The following is a 22525-nucleotide window of genomic DNA, read 5'->3' on the forward strand; positions in this document are numbered from 1 at the left end:
CCAGAGAAGAGAAGGATCTGGGCTGCTCTGTGCAAAACCACTTTACAGAACAGGTAAGTATAACATGTTGTTTGTTTGTTTTTAAATGAGACTTTACAATTACTTTAAGTGCCGGTTCACATTTCTGCGATGCGGGAATGCTGCGAATATACAGCGTGTTCCCGCATTGCATCCGCACCCCTGGCAGTTCACACTGCGCTGGGGTGTCAATTAAAAGTTACCAACACCCCCAGATCATATCGCAGTGCGATCTGAAAGTTCACACATAATCGGATCACACTAGTGTGAACCACCATGCGATCCGATTCTGCTGCGGACCAAAAAAAGGATCCTGTGCGTGTTTTAGTGCGATTGCGGTGCGAATTCAGCCATACAAACTGTATAGCTTAATTTGCACCGCTCAGAGAACGCATGTAATTTTAGGAGCAGTGCGCTCCGAATTACATGCGATCTCTGTGATCGCACAAATGTGAACCGGCACTAAAGGGTTCTGTTCAAACCTGTTTATGGTACCAAAGGACAACAAGAATATTTGTTCTATTCTAGCTTTAAAATCAAAAAACTCTCAACAATACCTTCAGATTTCAAAATTTCATTTGGAACTCGCAAGGCCGTTATTTTCCTCTCTGAGACAATGGAATACATGGCATACATTCACAGCCAAGGTGCCTATCTACATGTTCCCATTTATCCACCTCATAACCACTTTCTGCTCTTTGAAAAAGCAGGCAGGCAGTCACTTTTTTTCAACTGCCCTTTTGCCTATCCTCTGCTCCCGGAGTATTTACGAAGGTCATAGCACCTCTTCGTTTACTTCTCAGGACTCAAGGCATCCATGTCACAGGCTATCTGGAGACAATGGAATACATGGCATACATTCACAGCCAAGGTGCCTATCTACATGTTCCCATTTATCCACCTCATAACCACTTTCTGCTCTTTGAAAAAGCAGGCAGGCAGTCACTTTTTTTCAACTGCCCTTTTGCCTATCCTCTGCTCCCGGAGTATTTACGAAGGTCATAGCACCTCTTCGTTTACTTCTCAGGACTCAAGGCATACATGTCACAGGCTATCTGGATGACTACCTAAAGAACTCCTCCCCCATCCAGCTGGTCCAACAAATGACTACAGGATAATTCAGATGTTCCAGTCATTTGGCTGGGTGATGAATTTAAAATTTAAAATTAGATCTGCTCTCCAGATATCTCTTTGCTTGGAATACTTTAGTCTGGCGATGAACACATCCCAAGCATAGGTTTTCCTTCCAGAAATGAAAATTCTTTCTCTCAGAACCCATGCTCGAGAATTGAGGTCAAAGAGACCTCCCACAATGAGATTCCACATGAGTGTTCTGTGCCTTATGGTATCCTTCTTTGAGGCTGTACCATTTGCCCAATTTCATTCAAGAGCTCTCCAACACAAAATCCTGTTGACCAGGAACAGACATGCTCTTTCTCTCTTGACCTACCCATGTTCCTGTCCAGCCAAGCAAGGAACTCCCTGTCTTGCTAGGTTTAAATCCCAGCCTTAACAATAGGAAAGTATTTCCTTCCCTGCCACTGGAGAGTGATAACAACAGATGCCATTATTTCAGGCTGGGGAGGAGTGTTCCAGTCACTTATGTTTCAGAAAACCTGTTTACCTGCAAAAGCCAAGCTCCCTATCGTCATCCTGGTGCTCAGAGCAGTTCAGACGGCTCTTCAACATTGGACTCCCCATTTGCGCAGACACCCAATCAGGATGTAGTCAGACAATGCCATGGCTGTGGCCTACATCAAGGGGGCATCAGGAGACATGCAGCCTTGAAGCCTTGAAGCAGGTCAGGTATTCTTATGAACAGAAATTCAATGTCCAGCGATCTCTGCAGTCCACATCTGGAAAGCAGACTACCAAACCGGTCACCGCTTGCATCAAGGTGAATGTGGCCTTTCACTCAAACATCTTCAATCTGATATGTCAGAAGTAAGGTACTTCAAGTGTTGATATCCTAGTCTCCTGCAGCCAGAACCAAAGATTCTCTAGCCCCTCAGATGCCTTGATAATTCCCTGATCTCCATTCAGACTAATTTTGGGAAAACCGTGGTTCTTATTGCACTAAACTGGCTCAGCAGAACCTGGTACACAGATATACTCAGACTTCTAGCAGACAGTCCCTGACCACTTTCCAACAGGCAAGATCTGCTATCTCAAGGCACACTATTCCATCCTGCTTTAGTTTTTGGCTTTATTGTCATGGCCGTTGAAGCCCAGTTCTTAAGAGATAGAAGGGTCTCTGAGCCTGTTATTTTTACCTTGCCAAAAGTTGGTGTGAACACAGTCACTTCAGTCTCAGAGTTTACTTAGTGCCTCGTGTTCTGGCCTTCCTCCAATCGGATCTTCACTAGGAATTGGCCTTAAGCACTCTAAAAGTACTGGTCCTTGTTCTTTCAAAGACCCCTGGCTTTACTGTCCCTTGTGATGAGTTTTCTTCAAGATGTATCTCTCATTAAGCCCCCATTTTAGCACCCTGTAATTTTTTGGGATTTCATCTTAGTTCTCTCTGGAACTGCAGAAACCCCTTCTTTCCTTAGCTGACCTCTCCTGCAAAGTATCCTTTTTTGTTTTGTTTGGTGTCTCTCCCTCATGTAGGGATGAGCTTCGGGTTTGAGTCGAACATAAGTTAGACTCGAACATTTGCTGTTCGCTTGTTTTGGAATGACGGACAAATGGGCTTCTTCGTGGGAGTTCCCGCATTATCATGGACCTCTGAATTCCAATAAATCACTTGCTGGCCGGGGGATTCGAGCAAGCCTGGTATTCTACCACCTACGCCACCGTTAAGCCTGCTTAAGTTGAACACACACTCCCTAACTTTTATCTCATCCACTGTGTGTGGGGTGAGTTAGGAGTTAGTTAGGCAGGGAAAGTGTGTTCAACCTAAGTGTACTTGACGGTGGCGTAGCTGGTAGAATACCAGGCCTGCAATTGCGAGTTGTGGGTTTGAATCCCTTGGGCAGCGGGTGATTTATAAGTGGAATTCTATAATTAATAATAAATTGCTGGCAGGGAGAGAGATTTTTGCTTTTTACAGTTTGTTGAGATCAGATAGTGCAGTGTATACTACAAATATATATATATATATATATATATATATATATATATATATATAGGCACTTCAGTTTATGTCAGTATTGCTGAAAAAATGGCGTGGGGTCCCCCCCCCCCAGCCCATACCAGGAGCCAAAATAAAAGAAAACAAAAAAAAAAAACGGCGTGGGGTTCCCCCAAGAATCCATACCAGACCCTTATCCGAGCACACAGCCTGGCTGGCCAGGATGGGGGTGGGCAAGCGAGCACATGCCCTCAACATGGACAGGGGTCTCTTCCCGACAACCATGGGCTGTGGTTGTGGTGGTCTGCGGGGGGGAAGGCTTATCAGAATCTGGGAGCCCCCTTTATTTAACAAGGGGGCCCCCAGATTCCGCCCCCCCCATGTGAAAGGACATCTTACCCCTACTCATTCACCAATAAAGTATACAAAGAAATCAAGACAAATGCCAGTTTTGGAAAAGTCCTTTATTAAAAAATAAAAAAACAGTGTCCCCCCGATGATCAGTCGCCCACCTGCCCGAAAAATAGGAAAAAAAAAAAAAAGACTCTCCTGCTTCTATGGACGCTTCACGAGCTCTGAGCTGTTCTGATTGGGACAGCTCTTTTATAGGGATCTGACGTCACAAGCCATCCCACAATGCACTGCTCAGGTACAGTGAATAAATTACTGACGTCATGTAATTTATTCACTGGACCTTAACAGTGCATTGTGGGACGGCTGATCATCGGGGGACAGTATTTTTTTATTTTTTAATAAAGGACTTTTCCAAAACTGTCTTTTGTCTTTATTTTTTTTGTACACTTTTTTGGTGAATGGGCAGGGGTACAATGTACCCGGTATCCATTCACATAGGGTGGGCGGGATCTGGGGGCCCCCTTCCAGACTCCGATAAGCCTCCCCCCCGGCAGACCCCCACAACCACAGTCCACGGTTGTCGAGAAGAGACCCCTGTTCCCATCAACATGGGGGCAAGGTGCTCTGAGGTGGGGGGGGCAGAGCCCCCCCTGCCCCAGAGCACACCCCCCCCATGTTAAGGGCATGTGGCCTGGCATGGTTCAGAAAGGGGGGGGGCGCTTAGTCGCCCCCACCCCCATCCTGGCCATCCAGGCTGTGTGCTCGGATAAGGGTCTGGTATGGATTTTAGGGGGAACCCCACGTCGTTTTTATTTTGGCGCGGGGTTCCCCTTAGAACCCATACTAGACCCGAGGGGGTCTGGTATGGATTTTGGGGGGACCCTACGCCGTTTTTTTTTTTTATCTGTATTGCCGGGAGCCGACAATACATTACAGCCGCGAGCAAGTTTAAATTACATTTTTGTCAGTATTGCTGCAGCAGGCTACAAACATCGCACAAATGCGCCACTTTACAGGCACATTAAGGGAGCCCCCCCAGGCATGATATTTAAAGGAATTTTTCATTTTTATAGTTTAACTTTAAGGATTATTAAAATCACTGCTTCTGTAAAAACGATTGTTTTGAAAAAAAATTTTTTTGCATTGATTCATGTCCCCCAGGGCAGTACTCTGGTCCCCATACACTTTTTTGGGCCAATAACTTGTATTTAAGCGTTTAAAATGAGGACTTTTGATTTTTCATGTTTGTGTCCCATAGACGTTAATGGAGTTTGCATGTTTGCTAGAACATTTCCCCTGTTCGAGATGTTCTGGTGCGAACCGAACGGGTTGGTGTTCGGCTCAGCACTACTCTCATGTAAGGAGTCCCTATAATGCCCAAGACTAGAGAGAAAGTATCTCAAAGCTACAGCTTTGGTCAGACAGATGTAATCTCTATTTATCCTTTCCTCAGGACCTCATAAAGGACACCTTACTTCCAATCCACCATTGGGAGATAGATAAGAAATTTGATCAATAGAGCGTACACTCTCTAGGACATATCTCTCACCTGCGCTTTTACACACCAATTCCACCAGATTGGTGGGAGCTTCCTGGCCATTTTGGCACGAGGTCTCTGTAGCCCAATTCTGCAAGGCTGCCTCCCGGTCCTCTGTTCATACTTTTTCAAAATTCTACTGACTGGATGTCCAATCTTCTGCGGATGCATCTTTTGTCTGCAAGGTTTTTGCAGCGGCACTCTGAAGTTGGGTCTGTTGACCCTTGTTTTTGTTGGGCCAGTTGGCACAGTTTTTGTTTTGCCTAGTTGTTGCCCACCCTTCTCATTCATTGTTCAGGAACGTCCCAGAGTCTATGAATACTTTGCCTGTGTCCTGTTATGCATGATTGAGATAAGAAAAATTTTAACTTAACTGTCATTAACTGTTATATCTTGGAGCCCAGTACTGGATACAGGGTACCCTTTCTTCCATTCTTTGGTTACTCTGCATTTCTTGCTACAAAACTGAGGACCTGCGGGGTAGGGTGGGCCCAAGGGGCACATTCTCTAACGTTTTGGTCTATGAATACTTTGCCGGTGTCCTGTACTGTACTCCAAGACATGAAATTTACAGGTATGTCAAAATTCCTCTTATTGTTACGTACTGGTAACAATACAAGAGCAACAGGTTCAAGAAATACTTGCCCTATTGAGGTAGCACATGGGCTAACTAACAAACTGTACTGAGCATTTGTCAGCAGTTAAGTGCTCATTATCAACTTTATATCTTTCTCTGCAACCAATCAACAGCTTTCTTCACTGTATGGGAAGGGTGAAATGAGTCAGTTATGTTGATCATTGTGTCTAGAGAATGATTGCTGGCTTATCCCTTTAATTATGGAAGTATTGGTAATTAAGCAGTAGTAAACCATAAAAAAAAAAAAAAAAAATGGGCCCCTACAGGATATTGTCATAATGTCCTAGTATGCATCGCATACTAGGACATTATGACAGATTTACCTTAAAATGAAACCATCCAGCGGCACGATGTAACTGCTGACAGGGCTTCCATCTTCACTCTGTCTTCCTTCTGGGTTTATGGGCTCTGGCTGTTTGGCTGAGAACGGCCGCGGCACAGCTCTCTCAATGGCGTGCACGTCACTGGCTACTACTAATGTAAATATATCCTGAACAGTGCACGCTTAGGAGATATTTACTGTACCTAAAGGTTACCCCTATTAAATATAAATTATAAATAAAAAAGCGGATTTTACTACTGCTCTAAGGGAAACCAGAATCTTGAAGGAAAATATGCATTTCAAAGCAGCTCTGACCTACAGTAGTTCTGAAAATTGTCTTCTTGTTGGATGTGGGTTCATCAGCCATCTGTTTATGAGTTTGAGTCATGTAAACTATTACAAAATGCCAATCCAATTTTACTTGTGATTAATCAATGGAAAGTACCAGCAGACCACTTGATCCAATGTTTTTTTTAGCTCCACAGCAAGTTATTAGAGACAGAGCGCCAGCTTGGGGAAGCTCATGGAAGGCTCAAAGAGCAAAGACAGCTGTCTGCTGAGAAACTGATGGACAAGGAACAGCAGGTGGCAGATTTACAGCTGAAGCTTTCACGTGCCGAGGAGCAGGTCTGCGTGTTTACTTATGTCTGTATTTCTAGCCACTTCCTGACTGTTAATGTTTGTACCCTTCACATTTATGTAAAGCACTGAACATCCTACATCAGCTTATTCTCCTATATTTGTTATGTGTGTGCTGTTGCACATGCAGAATTTAGTAGCACATTTATTACTTCATACTGCCCTGTGTTTGTTCATCAAGTAGTGAAGGAGTTATACTGTATTTGTGACATAATTCCATCACTTTTGATGCAAAACATTTTAGCAAGCAAAAACATAGTGTTAGATTAAGCCCTGGTTCACACTATCACATTGCATGTGATTCCCTCGGAATCGCACCACATTCCTGTGCAAATCACATGCGATTCTGTGTAGTAGGATATGAGCTCATTCATTTTGAATGGCTAAAATTGCACCTCATCCACATGATGAAGGTGCAGGCAGCTTTTTTTTTGTTCACACTGGAACTGAATTGCATGGCTGTTCATATCCATGCTATTTGGTTCAGGCAAATACACAGCATTTTCAGAGCTGCTTTTGGGGTGTCACATTAATTGACACCCCCAGCAGATTGCATGAAAATAGTGTGATTGCTATGCGGTGTGGAAAACTCACAGGATTCACTGCATTTTCCCGCATGGCATCAGTGTGAACAGGGGCTAAGAGAAGACTTGGCACCTATGCTAGCACACTTTAATGTGCACAATTGGAAGAAGAGGTTCGTGCTTCAAGCAATACCTTTGCAAATCTTTAATGGCAAGACATTTAGCATTTTAGATACACAAAGGAACCATTTATATCCAAGTTGTCCCCAAAACATAAGATGCATTCACTGCAAAAATTTGTAGATTTTGCTTTGAGACAAGGCCTCCTCTTTCACTGGTTTTCTGTTGGTGCCAGCACTGGCTGGGCATCCAGAATTCTTGTATATCTAATCAGATGTGTGTGCTCCCATTAATTTCTAATTTGCCCCAATGTACTTTAGCGCTGTATAAAACAGGCTTGACCCTTTGAGGCACCTCTGTGAATACACATGCGCATTTTGGAGAAAGGCCCGGGGGGAAAAATAAACATGCCCACATGGTTGTAAATGGACATTACCTTTTAAGCATTGTTTTTACAGTATTTGGTAGTTAAGTTTGCCACCTCTTGGTGCACTTCCGCACTTTACATTGTCTCTGATCCACAGAGAGAGAGAGAAAAACGTTAGTGTTCTCGAATATTTTCTACCAAGTTCCTGCTGGAGGTGAAATCTTTAATTACATTTCCTAGTCCAGATAAACCCTTTGACCTGCTAATTGAGTGACCCTTGCTTATGGAATGGTAACAAGCAATAAAGACCTCTTTAAACTAAGTTATTACTGAATAATACTTATTATATGGAGATCAACATTACTGACTTCCTTCTGAAAATGTTAGTTGTCTGGCTGTGTTTAGTCTAAAAATTTTCTGATTCACTGATCTGACAAAAAACGTGACGCTAGTGAAGTCTGAAAAGCTTGAGCGCCTACTTACCTGTCTACCTTTTTCAGGTCAGTGCCTCAAAGTATGTAAGCTTTTTGATCAAAATAACAGCCAGGCAACTAGCTTTTTCAAAAGGCAAATTCTGTAATGGTAGCCTTTGTATTGTCTTAGTACAGATTTCTTGTGTATGTGTTTGATAAAGGGTAGCACTGTTGGAATAGTGTTGCCCAAACAGCAAAGTGTTAATATCAATTTGGAACCTCAGAAACCCTATAGATTTTTTTTTTTTTTTTTTATAACCTCTGTGGACTTACACATAGTGTATACTGATTGATTCTACAGCTAAAAGAAATAAACACTACATCAACTGACTTACAGCATCAGCTAGAGAAATTAAAGCAACAGCACCAAGAGCAACAGACTGTTCAACAGACCACTACATCCAAACTGAGAGAAGCACAGGTAAACAAGACTTTCACCTAGTAGGATGTATTTTTTCCATTTGGAAAGGGGGGGGGGGATCTCTCTCCCCCTTCTTTTTTTATTATTGTTGTCCGTGTCACCATTGGGGAAATTTAGCCTGTTTTTTTTTTTGGTTACCATTGTCATCAGAGCAGAAATATACAGAAACTGCAAGATTTTCTAGTTTAAAATAAGAATATAAAGTTGCTTCACCCCAAACTCGCTCATCCATGTCTTTATGGACCTTGCTTTATGCACTGGTTGAAATAATTTGGTGGAGGGGGGATTATGGTGTGGGGTTATTTTTCAGGGGTTGGGCTTGGCCCCTTTAGTTTGAGTAAAGGGAACTCTTAAGGCATCAGCATACCAAGACATTTTGGACAATTTCATGCTTCCGAATCCAACTTTATGGGAACAGTTTGGGGATGGTCCCTTCCTGTTCCAACATGACTGCGCAATGGTGCACAAAGCAAGGTCCATAAATACATGCTTGAGCGAGTCTGGGGTGGAGTAACTTGACTGGCCTGCACAAAGCCCTGACCTCAACCCAATATAACTCCTTTGGGATGAATTAGAATGGAGACTGCATGCCAGGCCTTATTGTCCAACATCAGTGCCTGACTTCACAAATGCCTTTCTGGAAGAATGGTCAAACATTCCCATAGACACACTCCTAAACCTTGTGGACAGCCTTCCCAGAAGAGTTGAGGCTGGTATAGCTGGAAAAGGTGGGCCAACTTAATATTGAACCCTATGGACTAAGGCTGGATACACACTATACAGTTTTTTTTAGATTTTTTCCTTTAGATTTACCAAAACCATATAATATGAGGTGAAACCCAAACTCTTTCAGTTTGTATGCAGCCAGGCAGGCCCTTGCACTACATAGTTGAAGGTAAATCTAACCACAAAAGTTGTATAGCGTGTATCCAGCTTAAGACTGGGATGCCACTGAAGTTCATGTGTGTTTAAAGGCAGGCGTCCCAATACTTTTGACAATATAGCGTAAGTGGATACGGGAGTGTTTACCTGCACACATAAAGAATCTGGGCCTGCATTGGTGCTGCAGCCCATGTTAAAGACCGTTTCTTATCTTTTCAGAGCTAATATGAACTTTGTTAAAAGTAATTTTGATATTTTTAAAATCTTCAGTAGGGGCGCTAACATTTTCACCTTTAAATGGACCTGTTTTTTTCTTTTTTTTTTTCTTTTTTTAGAGTGATCTTGAGCAAGTGTTACGTCAGATTGGGGACAAAGACCAAAAGATTCAAAACCTAGAGGCCTTACTGGAGAAGAGCAAAAAAAATATCTCTCTGCTTGAGCAGGAACGTGAAGATCTATATGCTAAAATTCAAGCAGGTGAAGGAGAGACTGCTGTTCTTAACCAACTGCAAGAGAAAAACCACACTCTGCAGGAACAGGTATTTGCCATACTAAGTTTGCTGCATGTTCTTGAATGCAGCCCTCAAATTTTCCACTCGCCTCCTCGCATTTTGCGAGTAGAAAATGATTGAAGGCAAGCGAGGAGAGGAAGAGACAGAACACTGTCTGGACGTGCAGGGGTGGGCAGTGTCCATATCTGTGATGAGGGGGGCGCACTAGGAGCTTCTGCCTTCACCTGCCTGGCCGGAGTGAATGTCATTCTCCCTCCTGTTATTGCAGCAGCACAATGCATGATTTCTGGACTCCTCTGTTCCAGACACTTATCTCTCCTGCAGCCGTTAATCACTTCTCTCCTTCCAAGCTCCCCTCTTCCTGTTGGTTTGTTCTCCTCGGCCAGGTCACTTTCACTTTGTCTGTCTCATGCACTTGTCTTTATCTTCCCTGCGCAATGGTAAGTCAGCAGCGATTCTTGAACTCCTCTGTTCACATTAACCTTTCATCTACTTCTATCTTTCAGCTGTCCTCTCCATAAATCTGTACTGTATGTCCTGCAGCCTCTGGTCCCAGCTCTGAGCATTCCAAGCAGCCATTTAGCTGAACCTGTCCTGTCCCAAAATACAGCCTTAGCACTTTCTCTACAGCCCTTCACTCTGCTCTTCATTGACATATATTATTACAACCCAGACCCCCCCCTATTCAGTCTCTTATCCCTAATAACTGGTGAACTGTGGTTTGGTAATTGTATGTGTTCGTTTTTTACCTGGATTTTAGGTGCATTTCTATTGAATTTCCATTACAAAGTGCGTTTTCATGAAAGCGCTTTAAAGTCCTGCATGCTGCATCTTTGATGCGGCTTCAGAAAATGCACTGTGTAATAGAATTCAATAGAAGTGCACCTAAAATCCAGGTAAAACGCACATACAATCACACTGTTGTTATTAATATTTATTTGTCCAACTTCTGCATTCATGCAAAAACATTTAACAGTGTAATTTTATAAAATAATTTTTTGAGGGCGCATTTAGGGGCGGGGCAAGGTAGGGGTTAGGTGGGGCAAGTAGTGGCGAGTAACCCTTAAGGCCTGGCTAGTAGCTCAGGACTTGAAAATTTGAGCCCTGCTTGAATGGTTAAAATTTCCATTATACCCAAAACACTCTAAGGCCCGATTCACTCTGACACGACTTCAGCGCGATTTGCATACAACTTCTTTAACGCAGTTAAAGTCTGACCAAAAGTGCAGGAACCTTTTTCTTATTCGAAGCAACTAAAATCACTCCTATTAGAACAGTTCCATTGCACTTAATGTGGTGAGACTTGTGATGCCACGTGCTCTCAACGTCAGAGCACAAGTCCTACCAGTGTGAACTGGACCGCATACTGAGAGAGGTAATTAGATGTGTGTGTTCAGCCCCTCTTCATTAGGATGCGTTTTCTATTTCTTTCTAGTTTTCTTTTTTTCTAGTTGATTTATTTATAGAACCTTTGGGGTCTTTGTGTAGCAGAAATGAGTTTATAAACAACCTAGGATAGGTACTGTTGGGTGAATCCTGTTAGGGCTAGACTCAAGGCAAACTGCTAATTAACCACTTAAGCCCCGGAAGATTTTACCCCCTTCCTGACCAGGTGTTTTTTTGCGATTTTTTTTTTTTACTGCGTGATTTTAACTGACAATTGCGCGGTCGTGCGACGCTGTACCTAAACAAATTTCACGTCCTGTTTTTCCCACAAACAGAGCTTTCTTTTGGTGGTATTTGATCACCTGTGCGATTTTTTGATCATGCGCTATAAACAAAAAAAGAGCGTAATTTTTGCAAAAATAACAATATTTTTCACTTTTTTTATATGAAATTCCCCCCAAAAAAATGTAAAAATCAAATTTTTTTAACATTTTCGGCCAAATTGTTTTATGCTACATATGTTTGGTATAAAAAATCACAAAAAGCGTATTTTGATTGGTTTGCGCAAAAGTTATCGCGTTTACTAACAAAGGGAAAGATTTTTGTCATTTTTGGTGTTTTTTTTTTTAACGAGTAATGGCGGCGATCTGCGATTTTTTTTTTGCGGTACTGCGACATTGCGGCGGAAAGATCGGACCCTTGACTGACATTTTTGACACTTTTGGGGGTACCAGTGACATTACTGCAGTAATCAGTGCTATATATATGCACTGTTACTGTAAAAATGACACTGGCAGGGAAGGGGTTAACTGTATTGGACAGGGAGGGGCTAAGTGTGTCCTAGGGGCGTGATTCTAACTGTAGTGGGACAATGCTATTGGTGTAAAAACAAAGATCAACGGTTCTACATAGTAGAACCATCTGATCTTCATTTTTACACAGGGGAGAATGACAGACGGCTTGTTTACATAAGCCGCTCTGCCTTTCTCCCGCTGTACCGACGATCAGCGAGTGACCGGCGGACATCGGGTCCGCCGGTCACACGTCATCACTCCTCCCTGAACGAGCCGAGGCGGGCTCGCCCGCTATTGGCTCTAATAGCAGTGACAGGCGAGCGACGTAGACCTACGTCACTCTGCCTGGCCGGGGCTGACTGCCGCACTAAATATACTGTGCGCATTCGGCAACCGGTTAAATGAAATACATAAAGTATAAGGAAGTTGTTTTATCTGCCAAATGATTTATACTTTTGAAATTTAGACAGTCCTGTTTGTATCGGCTGAAGTTAAGTATTGTAGGCCTTGTCCTTCTCCAGCCTGTGACTGGACAGCTAGAAGAGAAGAAGCAAACTGATAAGCTACCCTCTCTGACCATTCTGCTCTCTCCTCCTGTCAGTATGCCCCTTGTTAGCAAATAAGCACTACAGCAGAACCGATTGGCTCCTTGTGCTGCTTCTTCCTCCTTCATTCTGAACTCTGTACTTTAAGTAATAGCAATAAAAAATATATATTTTTCCTATTGTGGTCCTATTGTGGTGTGATGCTGGGAATATTATATTTCTAGTTTTGAAAGGTATTATATTGCTGGTGATAAGAGATATTTTATGATGCTCTTAGTATGGTATGATGGCTTTAGTACTTTCTAAGAAATAGATGTGTAATAGGTATGCATATTAGATGCTATGACTTAAATATGACTTTCCTGGTCTATGTGCAGATTCTGGGTCAATGACGCAGGTTATTGAAGCCAGATAAAACGATGTAAGTTACAGAGCATGTATTTCTTTACCTAATACGCGCACCTGTTGCTGTTTTCTTGTAACAGGTCACACAGTTAACAGAGAAGTTGAAGAACCAATCAGAAAGTCACAAACAGGCACAAGAGGATTTACATGAACAAGTGCAGGAGCAGAAGTCTCAGCTTCGAGCATCACAAGACCGTGTCCTGTCTCTAGAGACCACCTTAGGGGAGCTTAATAGCCAGCTGAATGAGAGTAAGGAGAAAATTGGCCATCTCGACTTACAGGTATTCTGAAGGCTCTTTATTCTAATAACTTTCTGACAGAGGAATAAGAACTAATTTCTGTCTAATCATTTGAGAGGATTGCATTTGCTCTATTGCCTATAAAAGAAAACATTTTGTAGTCATTTGGGTTTTATTTGTAAGCCATTAAATGAACCATTTTAAATAATGATATAATGGAAATCATGTTGCGATATTCAGACTTTGCAATTACCAACAATGTGCTAGTAAAATTTCAATATGCAGTTAAGGAACGCCCTAGCAATTATGTCTCATTTCTTTTTCTATATTTGAGCTTGTATTAAGGATTGCATTATGTGCTATAGGTGATAGGGGACATTTTTAGCTTTTATATTGTGCTATGTTTTGGAGCAGCCTGCGGTTACAAGTGCTGCTTAACATTTGCAATAAGATATTTTGGTAGCTTGCACAATAACCTGACGGCTTTGCTGTGCAAGATGCGTTTGTTACTTATTGAAGGCCCTTTCACATGGGCAGACTGAATGGGTCCGCCTGTCCATTTTTCCGGCAGACCCAATCGAACCCCCAAGTCTCCTCTATGGAGCGGCAGGTGTTAACGGACATGTGTCCATTGGCACCCACCGACATCGGATCCTATCTGCTAAGAACAAATGGATGGGGATTTGTTCCCTATCCATCTAGCGGATCAGATGACTGTTGGAGTAAATGGACAGCCAGGCAGTCCGTTTTACATCTGACCGCCCATAGAGGAGAGCGGTCTGTGTTTTCTTTCCATTAGCCGAGCGGACATGGACCAGCCATTCCCCTGCTCAGTGAGGATCATCGCACAGATTTCACGCTGCACAGGCAGACTCCAATGGAGCCCGCCTCATGTGGAAGGGGCCTTACTCAAGACAGACAACTTTATTACCAGTAGCAGAATAAAGCTGTAACTTTATGTAATACAGATGTTGATTTACTGCTTTTAGCACACTCGCTGTTGTCTATCAGAACATTTTTGTCGAAACTGATTTTATTAGAGAATGACATCTTGGAAACAGCATTGTGTGCAATAACTTAGTGATAGATATTCACATTAGTTCTGTCGAAGTGTTACATACAAGAGACCTAATTCACAAAGCTTTAACACAAGGTTAAGTATCTTTACTTAAACCTCTTTGTTATGCTAGTATTTTAAGAGGATAGATGTATTTCTCTTACACGTTCATTGACGAACACAGCTCCTGATCTTCTTAACCATTGGGTTATACTGCCTCCTACAGGAGAAGGACACTAGACAGAAAAAAAGGCTGGCTATGCCTATGGGCAGTCCCAGGGGGTATATTCCCTCTCTCTGCTATAGTTTTTTTTTTCTGCCTAGTCAGGAGTAAGGACCTAGTTCCTTGCTGGGATCTCTGGTCCTGGCAATTTTTTCTTTTTGGATAGAATTTTTTTTTTTCCTGTGAGATCTACAATCAACTGCCGGACTGGGCAACGGGCTGGATAATCTAGATCCAGTGGTCACTGAGTCAGCGGTCCAGTAGTCTGGCCAGCGAGCGCACACAGACCAGCGAGGGCTGGCCTGAAAGTTAAAGGCCTCGCAAGGTCGCGTACGGACGTGGAGGGTTTTGGGGTGGACGTGGGCCCCTCCATGGGACAGTCGGGCCCCTGGGTGTCCCCTTCTTCCCGTTAGGCACCCTCCTCATCGGTCTGGTGGCCCCTGTGGGCAATCTCGCCCCCCTTCACTGAGGCTGGGGCTGTGGGATGGCCCGGTCCACTGCCTAGGGTGGGGGCAGGGTGCTGTGCTGGCGACAGTGCTGACAGAGCCTACAGGCTGATCCTCAAGTGTAAGAGCTGCATAGAGACTAGCTCAAGCAGTGATGTAGCAGAAATTCTCACTTAAGAAAAAATATCTAGTTTAAAAGGTTTGATTTTTCTCAGCAGACCTACAGAAAAATGGTATTTTTGACATGCCTTAAAATCCATTTCTCTGATATTCATTGACGGACACAGCACCCGCCCCTCTGTGGAGTTGAAATTCTTCTAACACTGCTAGCAACAAAACTGAGTATCTTTAGCAGAGAAAGGGAGTATACCCCTTGGGACTGCCCATAGGCATACCCAGACTTTTTTTCTGCCTAGTGTCCTACTCCTGTAGGGGGCAGTAAAACCCAATGGTTAAGAAGATCAGGAGCTTTGTCTGACAATGAACATCAGAGAAATGGACTTTACGGTAAGTCAAAAATCCAATTTTTCTGTAAGTCTGCTGAGAAAAATCGAACCTTTTAAACTAAATATTTTTTCCTAAGTGAGGATTTCTGCTACATCATTGCTTGAGCTAGTCTCTATGCAGCTCTTACACTTGAGGATCAGCCTGTAGGCGCTCTGTCAGCACTGTCCCTAATCTAGGATTCTTTGAAGGACTAAGCTCTTCAAGACCCTTCCGGTGGTGTCTTCCTTGATGGAGACTGGAAACATACTGACAAGATCCTAGTGGTGGGTGAACTTGTCTTTAAGGACCCCAATGACAAGCAATTAGAGGGAATTTCTAGAGCTCTGTCCTCACTGGCAGGTCCTGTCCTGTCCAAGCAACCTGTCTTAGGAATTTCTTTGATCTGTTGAACTCTTAACTGACTGGTCTAAGATTATTAGCAGGGATCTTAACACTAGGGCAGTTGATCCCTTGGTCATAGAGCAATTTGTAGCTTATGCCTACATTCTTGGAAACCTAATTTGCTGTGTGAGTCTCCTGTCAATGAACATGAAGCAGACTCTTTGGCTAAATTGTGTCTGCGGCGCCTTCATGTAAAAAGTGCTTGCTCTGCGTAATCTTAAAGAAACAGTGCCTCTGCATGTCCTCATTAAGGATGGTGGCCAGTGTTCATTTCGTCAACAAAAAAGTTTCCGTCAAAATTTCTGTCAGCGCCATTTTTTACAGTGACGAAAACGAAAGGAAAAATACAGCACATTTTCGTCCACTGATGAAAACTATGACGAAAATTAATTCCGTTAACAAACAAAAACTAAATGAAAATGTGAGGCAGGGACATTTACCCTCGTGAACTGATTTCTGGTTTCCACGGAGCTCCCCCTGCTTACGCTCCCAGAAAGAAAGCGACTGTGTGCAGCTAGCATTACAGGCCTCCGAGTTTCACAACGTCATGAGTACAACTGCCAGAGACCAGAGCAGCACTATGCATTACTGCCAGGCCTCCCGAGTAATGACGAGAGTCCCACTCCCAAGTCCTGCATCATGATGACCGCCCACATTCAGAGCAGAGAGCAGATAGAGTACCCACTGTGAGTGTGTAGTGTACATTACAGTTACAGAAAGCCTGAGGTCCTTCAGACCTGAGACCACCATCCAGCACTGTGCAGCCTTACAGGCCTCCTCTGACCAGCGACCGCCGGCATGGCGGCATCCAGAGCACTGTGCATTACAGGCCATCCCTCAGGCCTGAGATCACCATCAAGAGCACTGTGCAGCATTACAGGCCTCCTCAGACCACCATCCAGAGCACTTTGCAGCATTACAGGCCTCCTCAGACCACCGTCCAGAGCACTGTGCAGCATTACAGGCCTCCTCAGACCGTCCAGAGTAGCTAAATCTATATCTGTGAGTTTGTTCAAGCCTTAACCTCTTGCCAACCGCCCGCCGTAGTATTACTGCGGCAGGGCGGCTCGCTGCGCAAAATCACGTAGTACTACATGATTTTGTTCACGAGGTGTCGGCGGCGCGCGTGATTAGACACAGTGGTAGGTGGGCCACGTCGGAGAAACCCTTGAGAAGACACGCCTGCTTCTGTAAACAAAGCAGGTGGCTCTTCTCTCAGACAGGCAGGGAAAGATCAGCAGTTTCCGTGATCTCTCTGTGCCTGTCACAGAACATTCCCCCCACACAATTAGTAATCCGAGTTAGGCATACATTAACCCCTTCCTTGCCAGTGTAATTTATACAGTAACAGTGCATAATATTTAGCACCGATTACTGTATTAATGTCACTGGTCCCCAAAAAGTGTAAAAAATGTTAGTTTGGGGCCCGATCTGTCCGCCGCAATGTCGCAGTCCCGCTAAAAATCGCTGATCACCGCCATTACTAATAAAAACAATAAAATAAATAAAAATTCCAAGAATCTATCCCGTAGTTTGAAAACGCTATAACTTTTGCGCAAACCAATTAAAATACGCTTTTTGGGATTTTTTTTTACCAAAAATATGTAGCAGAATACAAATTGGCCTAAACTGATAAAAAAATTTGATTTTTAAAATTTTTTTATTGGGAATATTTTATAGCAGGTATTTAAAAATATGGCGTTTTTTTCAGAATTGTCGCTCCTTTTTTGTTTTTAGCGCAAAATCTAAAAACCGCACAGGTGATCAAATACCACCAAAAGAAAGCTCTATTCGTAGGAAAAAAAGGACATCAATTGTATTAGGGTACAGGGTCACATGACCGCAGAATTCGTCGTTAAAGTAATGCAGTGCCGAATCGCAAAAAATAGTCTGGTCATTACCTTAAATAATAATATACAGTAAAACCTTGGTTTGAGAGTAACTTGGTTTAAGAGCGCTTTGCAAGACAAGCAAAAATTTCAAATAAATTTTGACTTGATATACAAGCGATGTCTTGATATACAAGTAGCGTCATGTCACAGCTGAGTATAAAAGAGAAGAGAGGCGCCTCTAAATGTAGCACTATGGTTAAATTTAATGAAGGTACAACATTTAGCAACTCACATGGCTGATGATGGGAACAAGCACATCTAAGGATGCAGGCATCAGGGGTAAAGCTGTCCACATAGACCATCCTCCGCACCGCCATCTACGTCATCCTTTCCATGCTGCCCCTCGCTTTCAGATCGCTTTACTGCAGGGTGGTCTTCCTGGTCAGGATTACAGACTGGCAGCCGGCAGTGCAGAAGATAGTCTATGTGGACAGCTTTACCCCGGATGCCTACATACTTAGATGTGCCTGTTTTATTCATCAACCATGCGAGTTGCTAAATGTTGTACCTTCATTAAATGGAACCATATTGCTACACTTAGAGGCGCCTCTCTTCTCTTTGATACTCTGTAGCTCCTGCTGGATTTTGCTTCCAATCCCCTTGTGGAAGCGGCTATTTGTGGATGGACATTTTATGGTTACACCACCTATCGCAATGCTATAATCTTTTTATATGGACTATAAATTGAAGGATTTATGAATAAATAGTTTTGAAACGAATCATCTGAGTTTCCATTATTTCTTATGGGGAAATTCGCTTTGATATAAGAGTGCTTTGGATTACAAGCATGCTTCCGGAACGAATTATGCTCGCAATCCAAGGTTTTACTGTATTCAATTTTTTTACTCCAGGACTATATAATGAGTTTGGAAATGCTTAAATATAATACATTACAATTTAACTAAACCCATTCGATTTTAGTTGACTAAATTGATTTTACTCAACTAAAATGTACTAGAGATTTTAGTCAACTAAAATACGATGACTAAAATGGAACTAAAACTAAAATAGCATTTTAGTCAAAAGGCTAGAACTAAAACTAAATCAAAATTCAATGCCAAAATTAACACTGCTGGTGGCAAGGGGGCTCATCTTACTCAGCAACAGAAGCAAAGGGCTCTGTAGGGCAATGTGTCACTCCTCGATGGAGACCAAGAAAAGTCCTAATTTCTCCAGCTCATTGGCTATTCCTGTGTTTTGCTCTGACTCCTCTGTACTTCCAGTTTGTCGCCCCATTCTTCTGCATTTCTGGTGTTCACTAGTGTGCTGGCCCCTGTGCTATCCTTATTATGCTCTTAGGACATACACATACTGGGATATCTAGATAACTTCCAACTGAGGGAACAGCCAGTACAGGTTTAGTGGATAATGTAGCCCTAACTGTCCAGACCTTGCAGATGTTCGATGGGATGCTTCTCATTCTTTGATCAAGACCTTTGTGCAGGGTTTTGACTCCACGAATTTGCTGCCTTGGGCTCTGAATTTGTTCTCTCCGCATTTCAAAAGCCACCTTTTAAATCCATCAGTGATATTCCTTTTTCCACTCATTTTCACAAGCTTGCCATCATCTCTGCATAGCAAGTGCCTGAGCTGGCAGCTTTATCCTGGAAAGCAGTGGTCCTCAACCCTGGTCCTCAGGGCCCACTAACAGGCCAGGTTTGCAAGATTACTGAAATCCATCCCAGGTGATATAATTTGCTGTCAGTGATTGCAGTATTCTAGTCTGCATCTCCCCAAGATAATACTTAAAATCTGGCCTGTTAGTGGGCCCTGAGGAACGGAGTTGAGGACCACTGCTGTAAAGAACCCTTTTTGGTCTTTTCATTAAAAAGGTGGTTTTGAGGCAAAGAACTTCCTTTCTGTCAAAGGTAGATTCGACCTTTATAGTCACAAAAAAGTGTGTCGCTGTCCTTCAATAAAGTGCATTCAAATTATAGTGTAAAAAATATCTGAAAACAGTGAAAAAATAATCTATATATAATAAATTAATTAGTCCATCTTTTCTTTTATATAAATACTGTGTGTGTATGTGTATATATATATATATATATATATATATATATATATATACACAGTCCATCAATAAATGATTCAATGTCTGTGAGAAAAAAATAGGTTGCAGTCCCATACACCAGAAACCAAAAAGAAGTAATTGCCTCTGATCACCACAGTGCCCTTCACCCCACCTATGGGTGTCTTCCCACTTGCTTGATTGGACCTCACTAATTAAAGGAGGTCTATATGTGCTTTGCAGTGTTATAAGTGGCACCACTCCCACTGACTCCAAATTCGTGGCTCTCGGCGTAGTGTCTATCATATAGAAAGCAAGAGGAAAGAACCATAGTGCAAATCGTTAATAAGTATTTCTTTCCATATAAGAAAATCCCCTCATTCGACCTTTCACCCCAACCAAGACCTCATTCTTCCATCTCTCTGTCTGAGTCCAGTTTATTAGAAGGAAATCTTGTATTGCCTGTGAAAGTTTAACTTGTAGCCATTGTTTCCTTCGGAAAGACTGACTTTCTATGTCATTCCTGATGGTCCCAGTAAGGGTAAATCAGATTCTCGTTTCACTACTTCACAGTGGCTCAGACAGACCATCATTCAAGCTTATAGTGGTAGTAAACCACAAAAAAATGCCCCCCCCCCAAAAAAAATGTACCCTGCAAAATAGCATAATGTGCTAGTATGCATCTCATACTAGCACATTATGAAAGACTTCCCTTAGAACGAAGCTCTCCTCCACAGCTGACAGGGATTCCCTCTTCACCAATTCTTTTTTTTTTTTTTCAACAGAGAGCTTTATTGAACCAACAGCAAACACTAAAAAAGTAGAAAGAAAAAACAAATCACATGGCACAACGCAACCTACGCAGAGGGCACAACAGTTCAGACAGCATTAATAGTTACACATCGATTACACAGTATTGACATAGGCATAGAAACATACAGCAAAGGCGGTCATGTACACTTCTCATGATTTGAACAACGACTTCACCAGTTGAGGGAAATAGGAAGAGAGAGAAAAAGAAAAAAGGGGGGGTGGAAGAGGGGGGGGGGAGATGGGGGAAGGGGCAAATAAAGCAAATAAGAACAACGGCACCTCCTGCACCCGGGTATTAACCTACATCATCTAAAATTGGGGTCACGGGTGTACCCACAGCATCAATCCAGGTGGACCAAATTTTTATCAAATTTCCTAGGGCAATTCCTGCTTTCATACGTAAGCCGATAAATGGGCAACGTCTTCACAATAGCGGCTACTCTTCACCAATTCTTACCTCTGAGTTCACGGCCTGCGGTCGCTTGATTGTCTAAGCTGCGATGACTTACCTACCGTGCATGTGTGCAGGAGTCCTGGCTGCGGCACGACTCTCTCAATGGATGGCACGCCATTCATGGAAAGTGCACTGCGCATGTGCTGGAGACGTCACCGGCTGCTACTGTAGTAAATATCTCCTAAATGGTGCATGTTTAGGAGATATTTACTGTAGCTACAGGTAGGCCTTATTTTAGGCTTACCTATAGGTAAAAGTAAAGAAGGTAGGCTTTACTACCACTTTATGGTCTTATGGATGAGGTGCTACCCTTTCCAGTTGAGGCATGCTCCACTGGACCTGTAAATGCTCCTTGGGTTCTTTGATATCAGGCTACTGTTTCTCAGATTTACGAGGCTCTAACCTGGACTTCTGTTCCTACGTTCTCCAGGTTTTTACCTGGTGGATGTTCAGGCCTCATTTGATGCCATTAGGTCCTTCAGAATGGCTTTTGGCTACAGGCATTCCCCAGTTCAGTTTTTTTTTTTTTTTGTTTTGTGAGCCTGTTGCCATTTTCTTTGTTGCCCGCCTCTCAGTTGGACTGCTTTTGGGCAGCCCAACAGTACAAGATCTGTCTGTCCCTCAATGGAAGAGAGCAAAATAGGAATTTGTAAATGTCAAAAAACCCTTTTGCATGTGCTAGTAGGCAGGATATAAATTAATTTGAAGTGAACGTGTATGTTTGATTATTCTTTTTATAATGTTAATTAAACAGCCCGCACCCTAAAACTGTGTCTTACCTTTATTGAAATCTCATTAAATTAAATTTCTTTCATCTCTATGCACTGCAGTGGAGCTGCAGTGCATAGAGATGCGCTGACATGTGTTGAGGTGTGGTTAGACCAAATTCCGGTGTGTCTGCATTTTTACACAACACACCACAACCTGCCTCAGTGCACATAAAAAAACAATTGTTTTCTTTGTGCCCTTGTGGTGAGTCTGCTTTGAGCCGTGCAAGTTAATGTATGTAGTCATCGCACATGGTGTGAACAAGCCCCTAAATTAGGTTAGTTCTGCTTTAAGTATACATAATGTTCAACAGTGATTTTCAGTTACTTATTTCTCTAATGTTTTCAAACCACAGCTCAAAGCAAAGACAGAGCTGCTGTTATCAGCGGAAGCTGCAAAAACTGCGCAAAGGGTTGACCTGCAAAATCATTTGGATACAGCCCAAAATGCACTACAAGATAAGCAACAGGTAAAGATAATCCTATTACTTCCAAACATCTCTGCATCTGTTTGTTTTTGCTTGTGGATCATTCATTTTCAGCATTGGAAGATTGAATTTCAGTTAAGAAATGGAATATGTCAGTTCTACGGTGCTCCAGTTGTTAAAGTTTTGGGGAGATTAGTTTAGGGCTTATGTGAGTGTAAGGCTTCATGCAAACTGGACGTTATAAAAACGCCAGTAGCGTTAGCTGTAGAAAGCTGAAGAATGATATTTGCAGCATTTT

General features: G+C 42.7%; 1 protein-coding gene across 3 annotated transcripts in view; it reads left to right on the forward strand.

Annotated features, from left to right (window-relative positions):
- Nucleotides 1–22525, forward strand: part of EEA1 (early endosome antigen 1) — a 221613-nt gene that overhangs the window by 139114 nt on the left and 59974 nt on the right. For all 3 annotated transcript variants that reach the window (XM_082254237.1, XM_082254238.1, XM_082254239.1), the window contains 5 exons: nt 6419–6568; nt 8366–8485; nt 9703–9906; nt 13090–13290; nt 22156–22269. In XM_082254237.1, the coding sequence (XP_082110363.1) occupies nt 6419–6568; nt 8366–8485; nt 9703–9906; nt 13090–13290; nt 22156–22269 (789 nt within the window). The remainder of the gene's footprint in view (nt 1–6418; nt 6569–8365; nt 8486–9702; nt 9907–13089; nt 13291–22155; nt 22270–22525) is intronic.

Source organism: Pelophylax lessonae, assembly GCF_965119305.1.
Source record: "Pelophylax lessonae genome assembly, chromosome: 4".
Taxonomy (NCBI): domain Eukaryota; kingdom Metazoa; phylum Chordata; class Amphibia; order Anura; family Ranidae; genus Pelophylax; species Pelophylax lessonae.